The sequence below is a fragment of the Berghia stephanieae genome, chromosome 3 (assembly GCF_034508935.2).
Source record: "Berghia stephanieae isolate SIO BIC M18660-M18661 chromosome 3, UCSD_Bste_1.3, whole genome shotgun sequence".
NCBI classification, from domain to species: Eukaryota; Metazoa; Mollusca; class Gastropoda; order Nudibranchia; family Aeolidiidae; genus Berghia; species Berghia stephanieae.
The window spans coordinates 106619313-106632279 of record NC_088362.1 but is presented as its reverse complement, the minus strand read 5'-3'; the positions used below and the strand labels follow the sequence as shown (position 1 = coordinate 106632279).

Below are 12967 nucleotides of genomic sequence, written 5' to 3'. Positions count from 1 at the left end.
TCTGTGGGGTGTGTGTGTGTGTGTGTGTGTGTGTGTGTGCGTGTGTGTGTGTGTGTCACTCATATGTGTTGTTATTGTTTCCATTTTATATCTGAACCTTTAAAATAAAATTTCAAATTTCATTGTTCAATCATTTGTCATTAGTTAGAATCACTTATAATTGTCGGTGAAGTAAATAGGTATATGTGGGTGTGTGTTTGTGTGTGAGTGAATGTGTGTTTGTGTGAGTGAATGTGTGTTTGTGTGGGTATATGTGTGTGTTTGTGTGTGTGTGTGTGTGTGCATGTGTGATAGTTTTATTGGTGAATTAATTTGGTAAATGAATGTTGAATGATATGTGAAATTGTAAAGAGCCGCTGAACACTTATGTGGAGGTTGAGCGCTTCATAAGTAAAATATTATTATTATTATTATTATTATTATTATTATTATTATTATTATTATTATTATTATTATTATTATTATTATAACTAAGCGATATTAAGCTGTTAGACGCCGTGGACTGGAAAAGTAATGAATAAAAATGAATGTAACCGCTTCGAAAAAGAACATAATACCAAACTTGGAAGGTTTCGGGGACACAATTTAAAAAAAAACAAGAAACAATCTTCTTAGACTTCTGAGGACAAGATTGGATAACAGTGGGGTATTTATAAATTGATTTTACAACATGTGACTACAGCTGTAACCAATATCCTAGCCTCTGCATTAAACAGAAGAAAGGGGATGCCATTGACTGTATCTCCCAAGATCTTTAACGACTTCTGTTGGTATATTATTCTTATTGTCAGACCAAATGGCCCACCTATTTTCTTGTCATTAACTCATTAACCCTCAGGCATTACGTTTTTCGTCTTCTTTGATATGTGGACCACGCAATAACTCTTTGATTTAAAGTGAGATTTTTTTTCAGTCAGGATCCACAGACATAATCTTCCCATCGTTTTCATTTGTAAATCTCTCAAAAGCTTATATTTCTACTGTGTTATGACGATGTTTTATGCTTTCTTTTTCTTGATAGTTGAGAGTATAGCGCCTTGTGAAATAGTGTGTATAGATATGCTATACGCCTCATATATTGCAGTAGGTGGGACTCGAACACAATACTTTTCGGTGCCGCTGTGTGGAACATACCGCTGATCCCATTGATTTTCTAATGTCTTGAATAGGGATTTAATCCCATGCAATTTGAATTGACTCTTTTAACTCTGGTTCTGTGTAAAACGTTGTACGACTCTTACAGACCATGTTGGACAAAATTTACCAAATTGTTGCAGTTTAACTCTCTCCTTATCAGCTATTTTTAGAGTTCACTCCCACCCAACACAAGAATAAACTTTTCTTACTCAAACAAATAGTAACAATAAGTGAGCTCTACAATAGTGTTTAGTATTTATAGCTGTAATCAAAGCATTTCTTTAAATTTTGTGATGTAAAAGAGAAATCAGAATGAGAAAATTGTCTGTTGCATCATGACGAATGTGACGATTTTCCTATGGGTGGTACGGAGAGGGTTAATGGATTTAAGTCAGGACTCATTGGAGGCCATTAATCTTTGGAAAAATATCGAACTGATTTATTTTTTTAGAAACTTTGAAACACGGTAAAAAGAAGACAAATTACTCCTACGCCTGCAATTATTACTGCTACTAATTCTACTACTACTACTACTACTACTACTACTACTACTACTACTACTACTACTACTACTACTACTACTACTACGATACTACTACTACTACTACTACTACTACTTCTACTACAACTAGTAATAATAGAAGTAGTAGTAGTAGTAGCAGCAGTAGTAGTAGTAGTAGTAGTAGTAGTTGTAGTAGGAGTAGTAGTAATAGTTATTGTTGTTGTTATTGTTTGTGTTTTTGTTGTTGTTGTTGTTGTGGTCATTATCGTCATCATCATTCTTTTACTATATTTACTTTACATTTTAATTTAATATTATAATATAATTCTCCGCATACAGACATAACCAAACAAAAATATTTCTTTCGCTTTTTTCCCACACCTCGTTCTCTCTCAGCAATTATCCAGCAATAGATTACGGATGTACATTACAGTGATTACGTTTTTGGTTTTATTAAATAAAAATGGAAACACATGTAGGTGAGTTTATCAAGGTCTGTAAAATGAATGCTATGTTCTCAAAAACAAAAATGTGTTTCCTTGTTTTTCTCGGTCAAGATCTATATAAGAATTGTCTTTCCAACATTCTTTGAGTTGCATATGACGTGTTGATGCTCTGAGTGTTATAAACGTATCATTTCAACCAAATCGTTAGCGTGTACAGCTGTGTGTTTTTTGTTGAAAATCTTCAATATAGAAGATAATTCTGCTGAACTTATTTTTCTTTTTGAAGAGATGGAAAAAGTGTTCCAAGTTATATTTTTTCTCACCATTATCCAAGCAAGTTTTGATGTTGGCCTTGGTAAGTAGAGATATATTGCATATACATTTGTGCGGCTATGTGGTCTAGTGGTATGATACTCGCTTTCAGATCGGAAGGTCCTGGGTTCGAGCCTCGCTCGGTGCATTATTGAGTCTTGGAAAAGGCTCTTTACTCACATTCTCTCGCCATACTCAGGTGTTAATGAATGAGTACCTGACCGTTAGCAGCGTTTTCCCGAAAAAATTGCAATAACGCCTAACAGGTGTCGTGTCCCGTCCTACATGTTAAGTGTTGCTGTTCTCCAGGGACCCCTTGTAAAGCGCTTTGAGTACGTTTAACGGATATTGCTCTATATAAAAGCTCAATTTTAATGTTTAATTTTACATGCTGAACTCTCTTTGAAATTCATTATCCCTGTTAACTTGAACTTGAAATATCAATTAATTATGATTAACATCCCATCCTATTGATTTATTTTTAAAACACACATTCTATATATATGTATATATATATATATATATATATATATATATATATATATATATTATATATATATATATATATATAGTAACAGAAAAGGAGACAACTTTTGTTGCTTAATTGCAACAAAGTTGCTCATAGATTGTAATGATTTTTCAAGAAGTAATATGACAATGTATTATCTCTGTGTATACAAAATTTCATGATAATTGATGGAAATATATATATATATATATATATATATATATATATATATATATTATATATATATTATATATATATATCTTGGTACAGCGCTATTTTTTTTAACCGACCGCAAAAATGAAATATCGAGAGATTGCCATACTGCGTAAATTCCGGTTTCAATAGTTTACATCTCAAATGCGGGCTGATTTTTTTTTTATTTTTTTTTTGTTTGTTTTTCTTTAATTCGAACAAAGTTGATTTTAAGGGGCAGCGTGGCTCAGCGGTACGGTCTTTGCTTCGTACCCAAAAGGTAACGAGTTCGATCACCACCCCCCGCTGCGTTGTGTGGCCTTGAGCAAGTCACCTGGCCCTAGCTCACTTTGCGGCGCTGCACTGCGGCTGACGCCTGGGTTATTCCAGTCTTCCCTTGGAATAGACCCTAAAGGCAAATTCCCCCTTGGGGATGAATAAAGGGAATTTTATTTTATTTTTTATTAACTCAAACGAAGAATGCCCTCCCCAATCCCCAGACTTGAATTCAACGAATAATTGCATTTGGAATTCTTTGACGAAAAAAGCGTACAGGTTAATACACTTTACTGATGAGACTCTGAAGTAAAGAATCAAGAATATTGGGAGCAGATCACTGATAATGAGATTGAAAAATCGATTTCAGCTTAGAAGAAAAGATTGAGGAACGTCATCCATTTAAAATTGGATGGTTGTCTGACCATTAAAAACATTATATTATTATGTGAGTGGAATTTACACAAATCCTTTTTATATTTGAAATTTTCGCATATCTTTAGAACTTCGCCCATATATATATATATATATATATATATATATATATATATATATATATATATTATATATATATATATATATAAAGAATGAATCGTAGCCCTTAATTGAAAATTCCAACTAATAGATATTAATATTATTATTTATATTGTCTTTTTTTTTTTGGTTGTTTGTTATTTGTTTTTATTTTGTTTTCGTTTTTTGGGGGTTTTTTCTTGGGGTGGGGGTGGGGGGGGGGGGTGTTGTGTTTCGTTGTTTTTTTTTGTTTTTTTTTGGTTGTTTTTTTTTTTTTTTTACTTTTTTTTTTTTTTTTTTTTTTGTTGCTTTTGTTAGTTTTCTGTGTTATTTTTTTCTGGGTTTTTTTTTTTTTTTGTTTTGTTTGTTTGTTTATTTAATTTGGTTGTTTTTTCAAAAATCCTTCCCATATTCCATGAATTCTTAGCACTTGAAATTGAGGTGAAGCCGCATCATTATGACGGGTTACTGCTGAAAGCGGTCAACGTGACATGTACGGTTAAGGGAATTGAGGACCATGCCGGAGACATAGTCAGCCTACAAATCCTGAAAGAGGACAAGACTCATTTAGTCAGCTTGCATCGTGATTCAACAGTTTTCACAAACAAAAATCTGGACACTGATGTGTCGGTAAGCATAAGAAACTTAACGTGAACAATTTGGATTTTAATACATTAATCCAGATTTATTGAAGTTTTTTCCTCTTATATCTTACTTGTGAAATCCAAATTGTTCTTGAGTTATTCCAACCTGAAAATACGATACATGTCAAAATTGCCCTTTTCTACTCATGACATCATAACTCAGCTACCAAAGGTCGCACACCTATCAATAAAAACCTATCAATCAAACAAATAAATTCAACACCTGTGGCAAAAAATCTGTTGATGATACCTTACACAGCTTTGGAGTTATTCAAACCATAAATGTGTAAAAAAAAAAAAAAAAAAAAAAAAAACACACACACACACACACACACACACACACATACTGTACATAATATATCAGTGGAAACCTTTTTGTCCTGACACTCTGAAAACAGCTATCGTTGCCTATTGTCAGATCCTAATTCACACCCTTGTCGAGTGGGATGTTGCGTGACAAATGCCTTACCTAAGGACACAACCTGGACGATTATTGTCATGCAACCGACCGTTGACCACGCTTAACATCGCTTGTAACTTGTGATAGTTTTTGTTTGTTGTTGAAGGAAATAATGTTGTGTATGTTTGCCATAGAAGTGTATTCTATTTTGATGGTGTTTTTGTTCATGATGGCATATAGGACGTGGCCTGGTGGTAAGCATGTTTGTAGCAGATTGAAGAATTTGTGGCTCATACAGGTTGTCTTGCACGTTCTTGCTGTAGGGTGGGTTGAACCATGTTAAATTACGTGTTCTGGGACGTTTTTTTTCGTTGGGTTGGTTATGGTCTCTTCTTCATATTTTAGTTTATAGTCATATGCACTTTTTTGTAGTGCGTCTGTTTATGGTGGGATTGCTTCGTTAAATATGTGGTTGTTTGTAGGGTTGTTAGCTTGTAATTAGTTAATGCTCTCTGGGGTGTTTTTTTTATATCATAGATGGCGGATGATTGCTATGTCTATGGACGTGCAAAGGGATGTTGTTGGGTTTTGAAGATGGTTGGTAGGTGTCGTTGTTCAGATTGATGGTTATGTCTAGGAAATCGAATGTCTTTTTGTTGGCTTCGATTGTAATTTTTAGATTGTTGTCCTCGAAGATTTTGCATATTATTTTTTATTTATAACTTCAGTATATATATACTTTATTGGATAATTTTGTTAGTATATTTAAACCCTCATTCTAGGCACACGGGGAAATTACCGATGACAAAAGGAGCAGTTACCTCTCAGCTACGATTTACAGCGTCATTGGAAAGTATACGTGCGCTGTATACTACTTTGACCTGGCAGGATTCCTGCAAGAAGAAACAGACAGCGGGCACTTTGATGTTGGAGGTAAAATTATGTATAATTATGTCTGTATGTATGTCTGTCTGTCTGTCTGTATGTATGTCTGTCTGTCTGTATGTATGTATGTATGTATGTATGTATGTATGTATGTATGTATGTATGTATGTATGTATGTATGTATGTATGTATGTATGTATGTATGTATGTATGTATGTATCTATATTTGTATGTATATATGTATATATGTATGATCTCTCTCTCTCTCTCTCTCTCTCTCTCTCTCTCTCTCTCTCTCTCTATCTATCTATCTATCTATCTATCACTCTCTCTTCCCTCTCTCTATCTCTCACACACACATATATACACACATACATACAATACACCCACACACACATACACACACACACACACACACACACACACAACTAGGCCCTCTCACTTTTTCTGTTATTATTAGATTCTTGGCAGACTTCTTTCGGACACAACGCCCTCACTGTCTCGAAATGATCCCCAACTTGGCAAAACGTCTCAATCCGGAAACCATGGAAGTCTCAGATTTGAGACTTTAGAAAGTCGAAGGTCATCATAATCTATCGATATAGGGAATGAGATTAGCGGAAGAGTAGCGTCCCTTGATTGGACGTCACCCATAGTCTGTGACGTCACCGGCGGAGAAGTTATTAGAGAGAGAACGTCATGTTGGTTGTGCGCATGCGTCTCTCGTCCTCGCGGAAGCGAGCTTGCGTACAACCAACATGACGTTCTCTCTCTAATAACTTTTCCGCCGGTGACGTCACAGACTATGGGTGACGTCCAATCAAGGGACGCTACTCTTCCGCTAATCTCATTCCCTATAGATAGAATGCGCTTGGCTAAGGAGTTCACAACATTGCCATCCGGAAGTATAACAAACCAACACTCAAATCCTGTGTAACCATGAACTATTATAGTCTGGTTAATACAGTTTAGTGAGAACAACTCACAAACGCGTATGGCAAAAACAATAACAAAGGCCTGAGTGACGTCATATGCATACTATCTATAGGAGGTAAAAGTTTTATAACCAAAAAATAAAAGTGTTGTTTGTCAGATTACGTCAGATTGTTTCTCATCTCGTTTTAGAGCAAGATGTTGGTGATGTTTTTCGCTTCTTGATGAACCACATGTTACAGCTGGAAAACCGACAGAATGAAATGGAGCATTTAGTCAACAAACAGTTGAATATCCTGGGTAAGTTATGCAACATTGTTTTGAATATCTTCCACGGAATCCTCCCCGCGTGTGTAGGACAAGCCATGATGTATGTAAAGTATTTTTTGCATATTTTTTAACGGAGAAATTGCTCTAATCGACCATGTTCTCATTTTACACAGGAGTAAGAGCGTGTTCCGTGGACACAACTTTACGCCAAGAATAAAGCCGCAAGAGAATAGGCATTGCACAGCAATATCGAACAGATCCAGCTACCAAATCACTGCTGGATGGACAGAAGGGGGAGGGTCAAAATTAATCTCGACTGCATCCGAGATCGATCTCAGTCCCTTGGCGTCTGAAGCGAGTGAACTACCAACTGAGCTATCAGGACCCCAACGAGCCTCTTAGATCTTACAGGAAGTAAGATACAATTAACTCTCGTCCTATCCAATGGGAAGCGAGTAATTGCTGTCGACCATTTAACAAACACTGTAGAAAGATAAAAACCTGGCTACATGGGCCTTCCGGCTCTAACAGACCACTTTTATGCAAATTTGCAAAGTCTACCTAATTCTTATTTCACACCATATTTTCCCAGATACAGAGGTGTTTGAGAACCGGATAAGCCACATAGAGACAGTGGTGAACAATCAGTCCATAGCTATTGGAGATCTCGTAGACAAAGGTAAAATGAATTTGATAATCAAAACACGGGGTACCTATAGAAGAGTAAAGTTTGCTGCCCCAAACGTAAACAATAACAAGTTGCTAGTGACTTCCGTTAGGGACCGGAATAATTTACGCACAATATAGGTCTCCCAATTTTGTAGTTTGAGTTGTAGGCAATACACTTTCAGTATTGAAAATATGTTTACATAAAATCTAACAGTTGCAAAAATAATAATATAAGGCTAAATTATTATGAAAATCAGGCTCCGAATAATTCTCGTTTTGTTCACACCAGCGCAGTAATTTGCTCTGGTCTAAAAATAGATAGACTGTAACTTTTGATAAATTTTAGAAAATGTTACCTTTTGTTCCATAAAATATCCATATCTAGACATTATTTGATGCATGATCGAGTATTTATGAATATGTGTTTCTTTTGCCACCTAACAGCCAAATTTTAAAGGTTATTTTTTTCTATTATTTACATTGGAACGTGAGCTGTCAAGACAGGAACATGTGGTTTGCCACGTGCTTCTCGACCTTTGTTTACGTTTGGGGCACCTTCCTTTACTCTTCTATAAGAGTGTATCGTTTCCAGATTATGTTTCAGATTTTATGATCGATTACACAGTTGAAGCTACAAAACAATAATAATAATAATAATAATAATAATAATAATAATAATAATAATAATAATAATAATAATAATAATAAATGGCATTTATATAGAGGCAGGCTCTAAGCGCTTTACAGTGATATAAAACAAAATATATTACAGTGAGACAAGTGTGAAGGAAACGTGATACGAATTCAATTTAACAACTACAAAATATGAAAACAATATTGCAACATTATGACGTAAAAAGATAAAACTTTAAGCGAGATTTGAACGTTGTCAACGAATCCGAGCATCTCACGTGTGACGGGAGAGAGTTCCAAAAATGTTTAAAATAAGTTTAAAAATTATTGAAATTTACTTTATATAGGAATGAAGACATATACAATATTACAATCATTATGATGATATGTGGGTCTGCCTTGTCGTGGCGGGGGAGCTTGTGTGCTTGCAACGATTCCATGGAGCTATGTCGGTGGGGACTTCGTGTGCCCTGGCAGGTCTAACCAAGCCGAACAGGACCGTGGGGGAGGAGCCAGATCAAGGGATTCACAGGGTCGGTGGAGCCCATTAGTCACATGGGGAGACAATTCACCTAGGAGAGGGAAAACTCTGATTTCAACCTGGGTAGGTGGAGCTCATTAGTCTCAACTGAGACAATTCACCTAGGAGAAGGAAAACTCTGATTTCAAACCTGGGCATACGGAGCTCATTAGCCACGGAAGACAATCGTCTAAGGGAAGGAAACCCCAACAGAAAACCATGGGTAGACTGGGCTCACTAACTCCTGAGAGTAACCAATCTAGGAGTGAATCTCCAAAATTAATCCTGGTCCTCCAAGTCAGGGGTTTTTTCGATGGGCCAACTACCCGTCCAATTTTAAAAAAAGGCAAGTTACTGAAACCTACAACAGCAATAAAACCATAACTTCCGTTCTTGGGAGACCCGGGGCTCCAACCAGGAGAATGATGACGTGCTACGGTCAAACCCACCAGGGAGCTGCAGAGCTGACGACCCCTCTTAGCCCAAGAACAACCTCAATAAAGCCTCCAAGATTGTTATCACAGAAAAAGCCCATCCTATTAGGAACGTGGAATGTGAGAACGCTCTGGGAGTCTGGTAGATGTGCTCAAGCGGTGGCAGAGATGAACAGATACAGTCTCACCCTTATGGGCATGTGTGAAGTCCGTTGGAATGGCCACGGAGAGACAAAATTACAAACAGGAGAAACAATCTGGAAAAGACATTAGTGATCACCATGAAGCAGGAGTGGGCCTCCTTTTATCCAAAGCAGCTGCTAAAAGCCTCTAGGAATGGGAACCTGTGTCTGATCGTATCATTACTGCACGCTTCTCTTCTCGTTTCCAGAATGTGTCCCAAGTCATAATGTGCTATGGCCCCGCAAACACAGCAGAGGAAGAATTAAAGTCAACTTCTATGCCCACCTACAGGCAGTGGTAGATAAGATCCCAAACAGAGATATGCTAATACTCATGGGGGATATGAATGCAAAGGTTGAAGGCACAAATGTAGATAGAGAAATGAAATGGGAAAGCATGGCATCAGCCATATGAATGAGAATGGAGAACTTTTGGCGGACTTCTGTACTACAAACAACCTTGTAATTGGCGGCACACTTTTCCCACACAAGCGTTGTCATAAAGCTTCATGGGTGTCTCCAGATCATCAGATAGAAAACCAAATAGACCACGTCATGGTGAGACAAGGCTACAGAAGCTCATTACTAGATGTACGAGCTAGACGAGGTGCAGACATTGGTTCAGACCATCACCTTGTTGTTGCAAAGATCATGATGCGACTGTCAGCAAGAAATAAATTTCAAAACCCCTGGAGTAAAATATGATATCAACAAGCTGATACAACCCGACACTAAAGAAACATTTAAGATTTCACTCCAAAACCGCTTTGAAGTGCTTCAAACACATGAGCCCGAGGAAACAGAGACAGCATGGGCATCTCTGAAAGAGGTTATCATAGGGACATGTGAAGAAGTGCTTGGAAGACCACAACCCAAAAAGAAACCATGGATCAGAGAGGAGACGTGGCAGAAATTAGAAGAAAGGAGAAGGGAGAAGCATGCAATGAACAATGCAAAAACTAGACTCCAAAAGCAAATGGCAGCGACCAGATACACCACAGTGGCCAAAGAAGTTCAAGAAATAGCTGCGGGCAGACAAACGGTCCTACATAAATGAAATCGCTGATACAGCAGAGGAAGCTGCAGGGAAAGGAGATCTTAAGACCCTCTACGCCACCACCAGATTGTTGAGCGGTCGGAAAAACAATCCACATAGACCTGTCAGAGACAAAGATGGGAAACTAATCACATCAATAGAAGAGCAACTCAAACGATGGAAAGAACACTTCTGTGAAGTGCTCAATAGACCACCCCCAGTACTAAGACCACACCTGAACCCTGGAAAACCCCTCAATATCAATACAGGTGAAATCACTAAGGCGGAGATCCGAAGGGCACTTGGCAGTCTGAAAACTTGAAAAGCTGCTGGCACAGATAACATCCCTGCTGAAGCCAAACTTACCTGGAGGGAGGGAAAGATCTTTGCCAAGGACAGAAGAAGATGGAAGAGTGCTGTTGAGGCCCTATGCTCCGCCAGGAGCCACGAGGCATAAGTCAAGTAAGTCATGATGATATCTCGAATGCCTTAAATGTCATGGTCATTACGATATAATTTTATAACCAAATATTCAAAAGCGCAACATGAACAATCTAGCAACTCTTACGTTTTATGATTGATAACACAGTTAAAGCTTCAAAACAATACGTTTAAAGATGGTTGAAATTCACTTTAAATAGGAATGGCGGCAGATACAATAATATTATAATCATTATGATATCGAATGACATGAACCTCGCGGTTATTATGATATAAATTTGTAAGCAAATATTCATAAGCGACAATTGAACAATCTGGCAACTCTTACATCGGCAAAAATTACACGACTTGTGTATCTTATACTTTCGTGACAATTGATCATTATCGACGTGCACTTATTTCCAGGTCTGATTATCCAGTTCATTATTGGCCCATTGTTGTATTGGAAATCTTTTAAAATAACGTAAAATATTGTCAATCGCAACAATGTTAAACTAGGCCCATAATTGCATTCGGATATCAGACCTTTATAATATGCGTTCATGTCAATCATTATTAAAAAGAGTTATTATTATTATTATTATTATTATTATTATTATTATTATTATTATTAGTAGTAGTAGTAGTAGTAGTAGTAGTAGTAGTAGTAGTAGTAGTAGTAGTAGTAGTAGTAGTAGTAGTAGTAGTAATAATAATAATAATAATAATAGCATAATCATTATTATTTCTTTGTTGATATTTATTTCTTTGCCTTTAATAACCAGAGACATACATGTCGGCTTTCAGTGCTGAACTGACGCCAGCCAGCAACTCGAACTATGATAAAGCAGGTTTGGTGTTTGTGTTTGGCCATGTGCTGCTCAACATTGGCAACGACTACGACCCGTCCACCGGAATATTTACGGCGCCCAGGAAAGGTTTATACGTGTTCCACGTAGCTGTGAGGGCTGATAATGGTAAGCTTGCCATGCACTCTACATAAGGTCCCAATTTCATGTAAGCGCACTAGATTTAGTTATTTACGAGTAGTCTAGTGAATGATTTGTTAGTCTTAAGCCTAAGCGGAGCAATTCACTAAAAAAAATCGGATGTCATGAATGATTTCTAATCTGACTAGCAAGGTATTGCCCAGAAGTAGATGTTGTAAGGACGGTGATTAATTCGGCTATTTTGTGCTTGTAACACCAAGCTATCCAGTATACGATGGCAGGTAAAATACCACTCTTCATACCTTCAACGCAAAAGATTTCTAAAGAGGAAATTAGCAGCACATCCGGTATAGATAATATTTCGTTCTGTTTAATTTGAACTTACTTTGCCATGATGAGTCAAATCACGTGATATTGACTGTCGACTTATCAGACTACAATGGTGTCCATGATCAACTGTCAATTCTAGATTTAGGCGAATGAAAGTTTCATTGAAACAAAAAAAAATTGAACCAAACAAAAATAAGCTTAAATAAATAAACAAATAAAACAAAAAGTGTGTTCTGATCATGGACTTAAAGAAAAGGACTCTAAACAAAGTGGCCACGGTCCTCTTTTTGTTTGTTATAGTACGCATGACTTCCGCCATGCGCAGAACCCATTTCCATTTAAATGGAGTACGGTGTCTAAATCTCAAGTATTTACCTTAGATACCTGTTAATAGTATATAAAATACTCTCAGAATTCTTTGCGACTTTTGCAATAATAAGAGTTGCTATTATTTATATATCTTTATTTCATTATACTGGCTTATGACATTCACATTACCCTTCACTTTTAAACGCTAAAGTAGTTAAAATCTAGATTTTAAAATTCCATAATAAGGCAATCGTTCCTCTGTGGATATAAATATATGCGTGTGTGTATGTATGTGTGTGCGTGTGCGTTTTATGTAAATGGCACCTTCTCATTATTATATTTGTAATTTTTTTTCAGGCAATTATGTCAACTTACATCTTCAAGCAAATGGAAAGACAGTCGCATCGGTGGACACCGAAAGCAAAGAGAAGAACGATCAGTCCTCGGCGAGCACGTTAGTCCAACT

The 12967-nt window shown here is 36.8% G+C and overlaps 1 protein-coding gene across 1 annotated transcript in view; it reads left to right on the top strand.

Annotated features, from left to right (window-relative positions):
* The first annotated feature begins 2231 nt into the window (after positions 1-2231).
* LOC144969727 (uncharacterized) overlaps positions 2232-12967 on the top strand; it is a 10986-nt gene continuing 250 nt past the window's right edge. The window contains exons 1-7 of the mRNA XM_078908886.1: positions 2232-2440; positions 4314-4516; positions 5713-5863; positions 6941-7048; positions 7611-7697; positions 11698-11889; positions 12859-12967. The exon at positions 12859-12967 is cut by the window's right edge and continues 250 nt beyond it. Coding sequence (XP_078765012.1) covers positions 2374-2440; positions 4314-4516; positions 5713-5863; positions 6941-7048; positions 7611-7697; positions 11698-11889; positions 12859-12967 — 917 coding nt within the window. The 5' untranslated portion in view covers positions 2232-2373. The remainder of the gene's footprint in view (positions 2441-4313; positions 4517-5712; positions 5864-6940; positions 7049-7610; positions 7698-11697; positions 11890-12858) is intronic.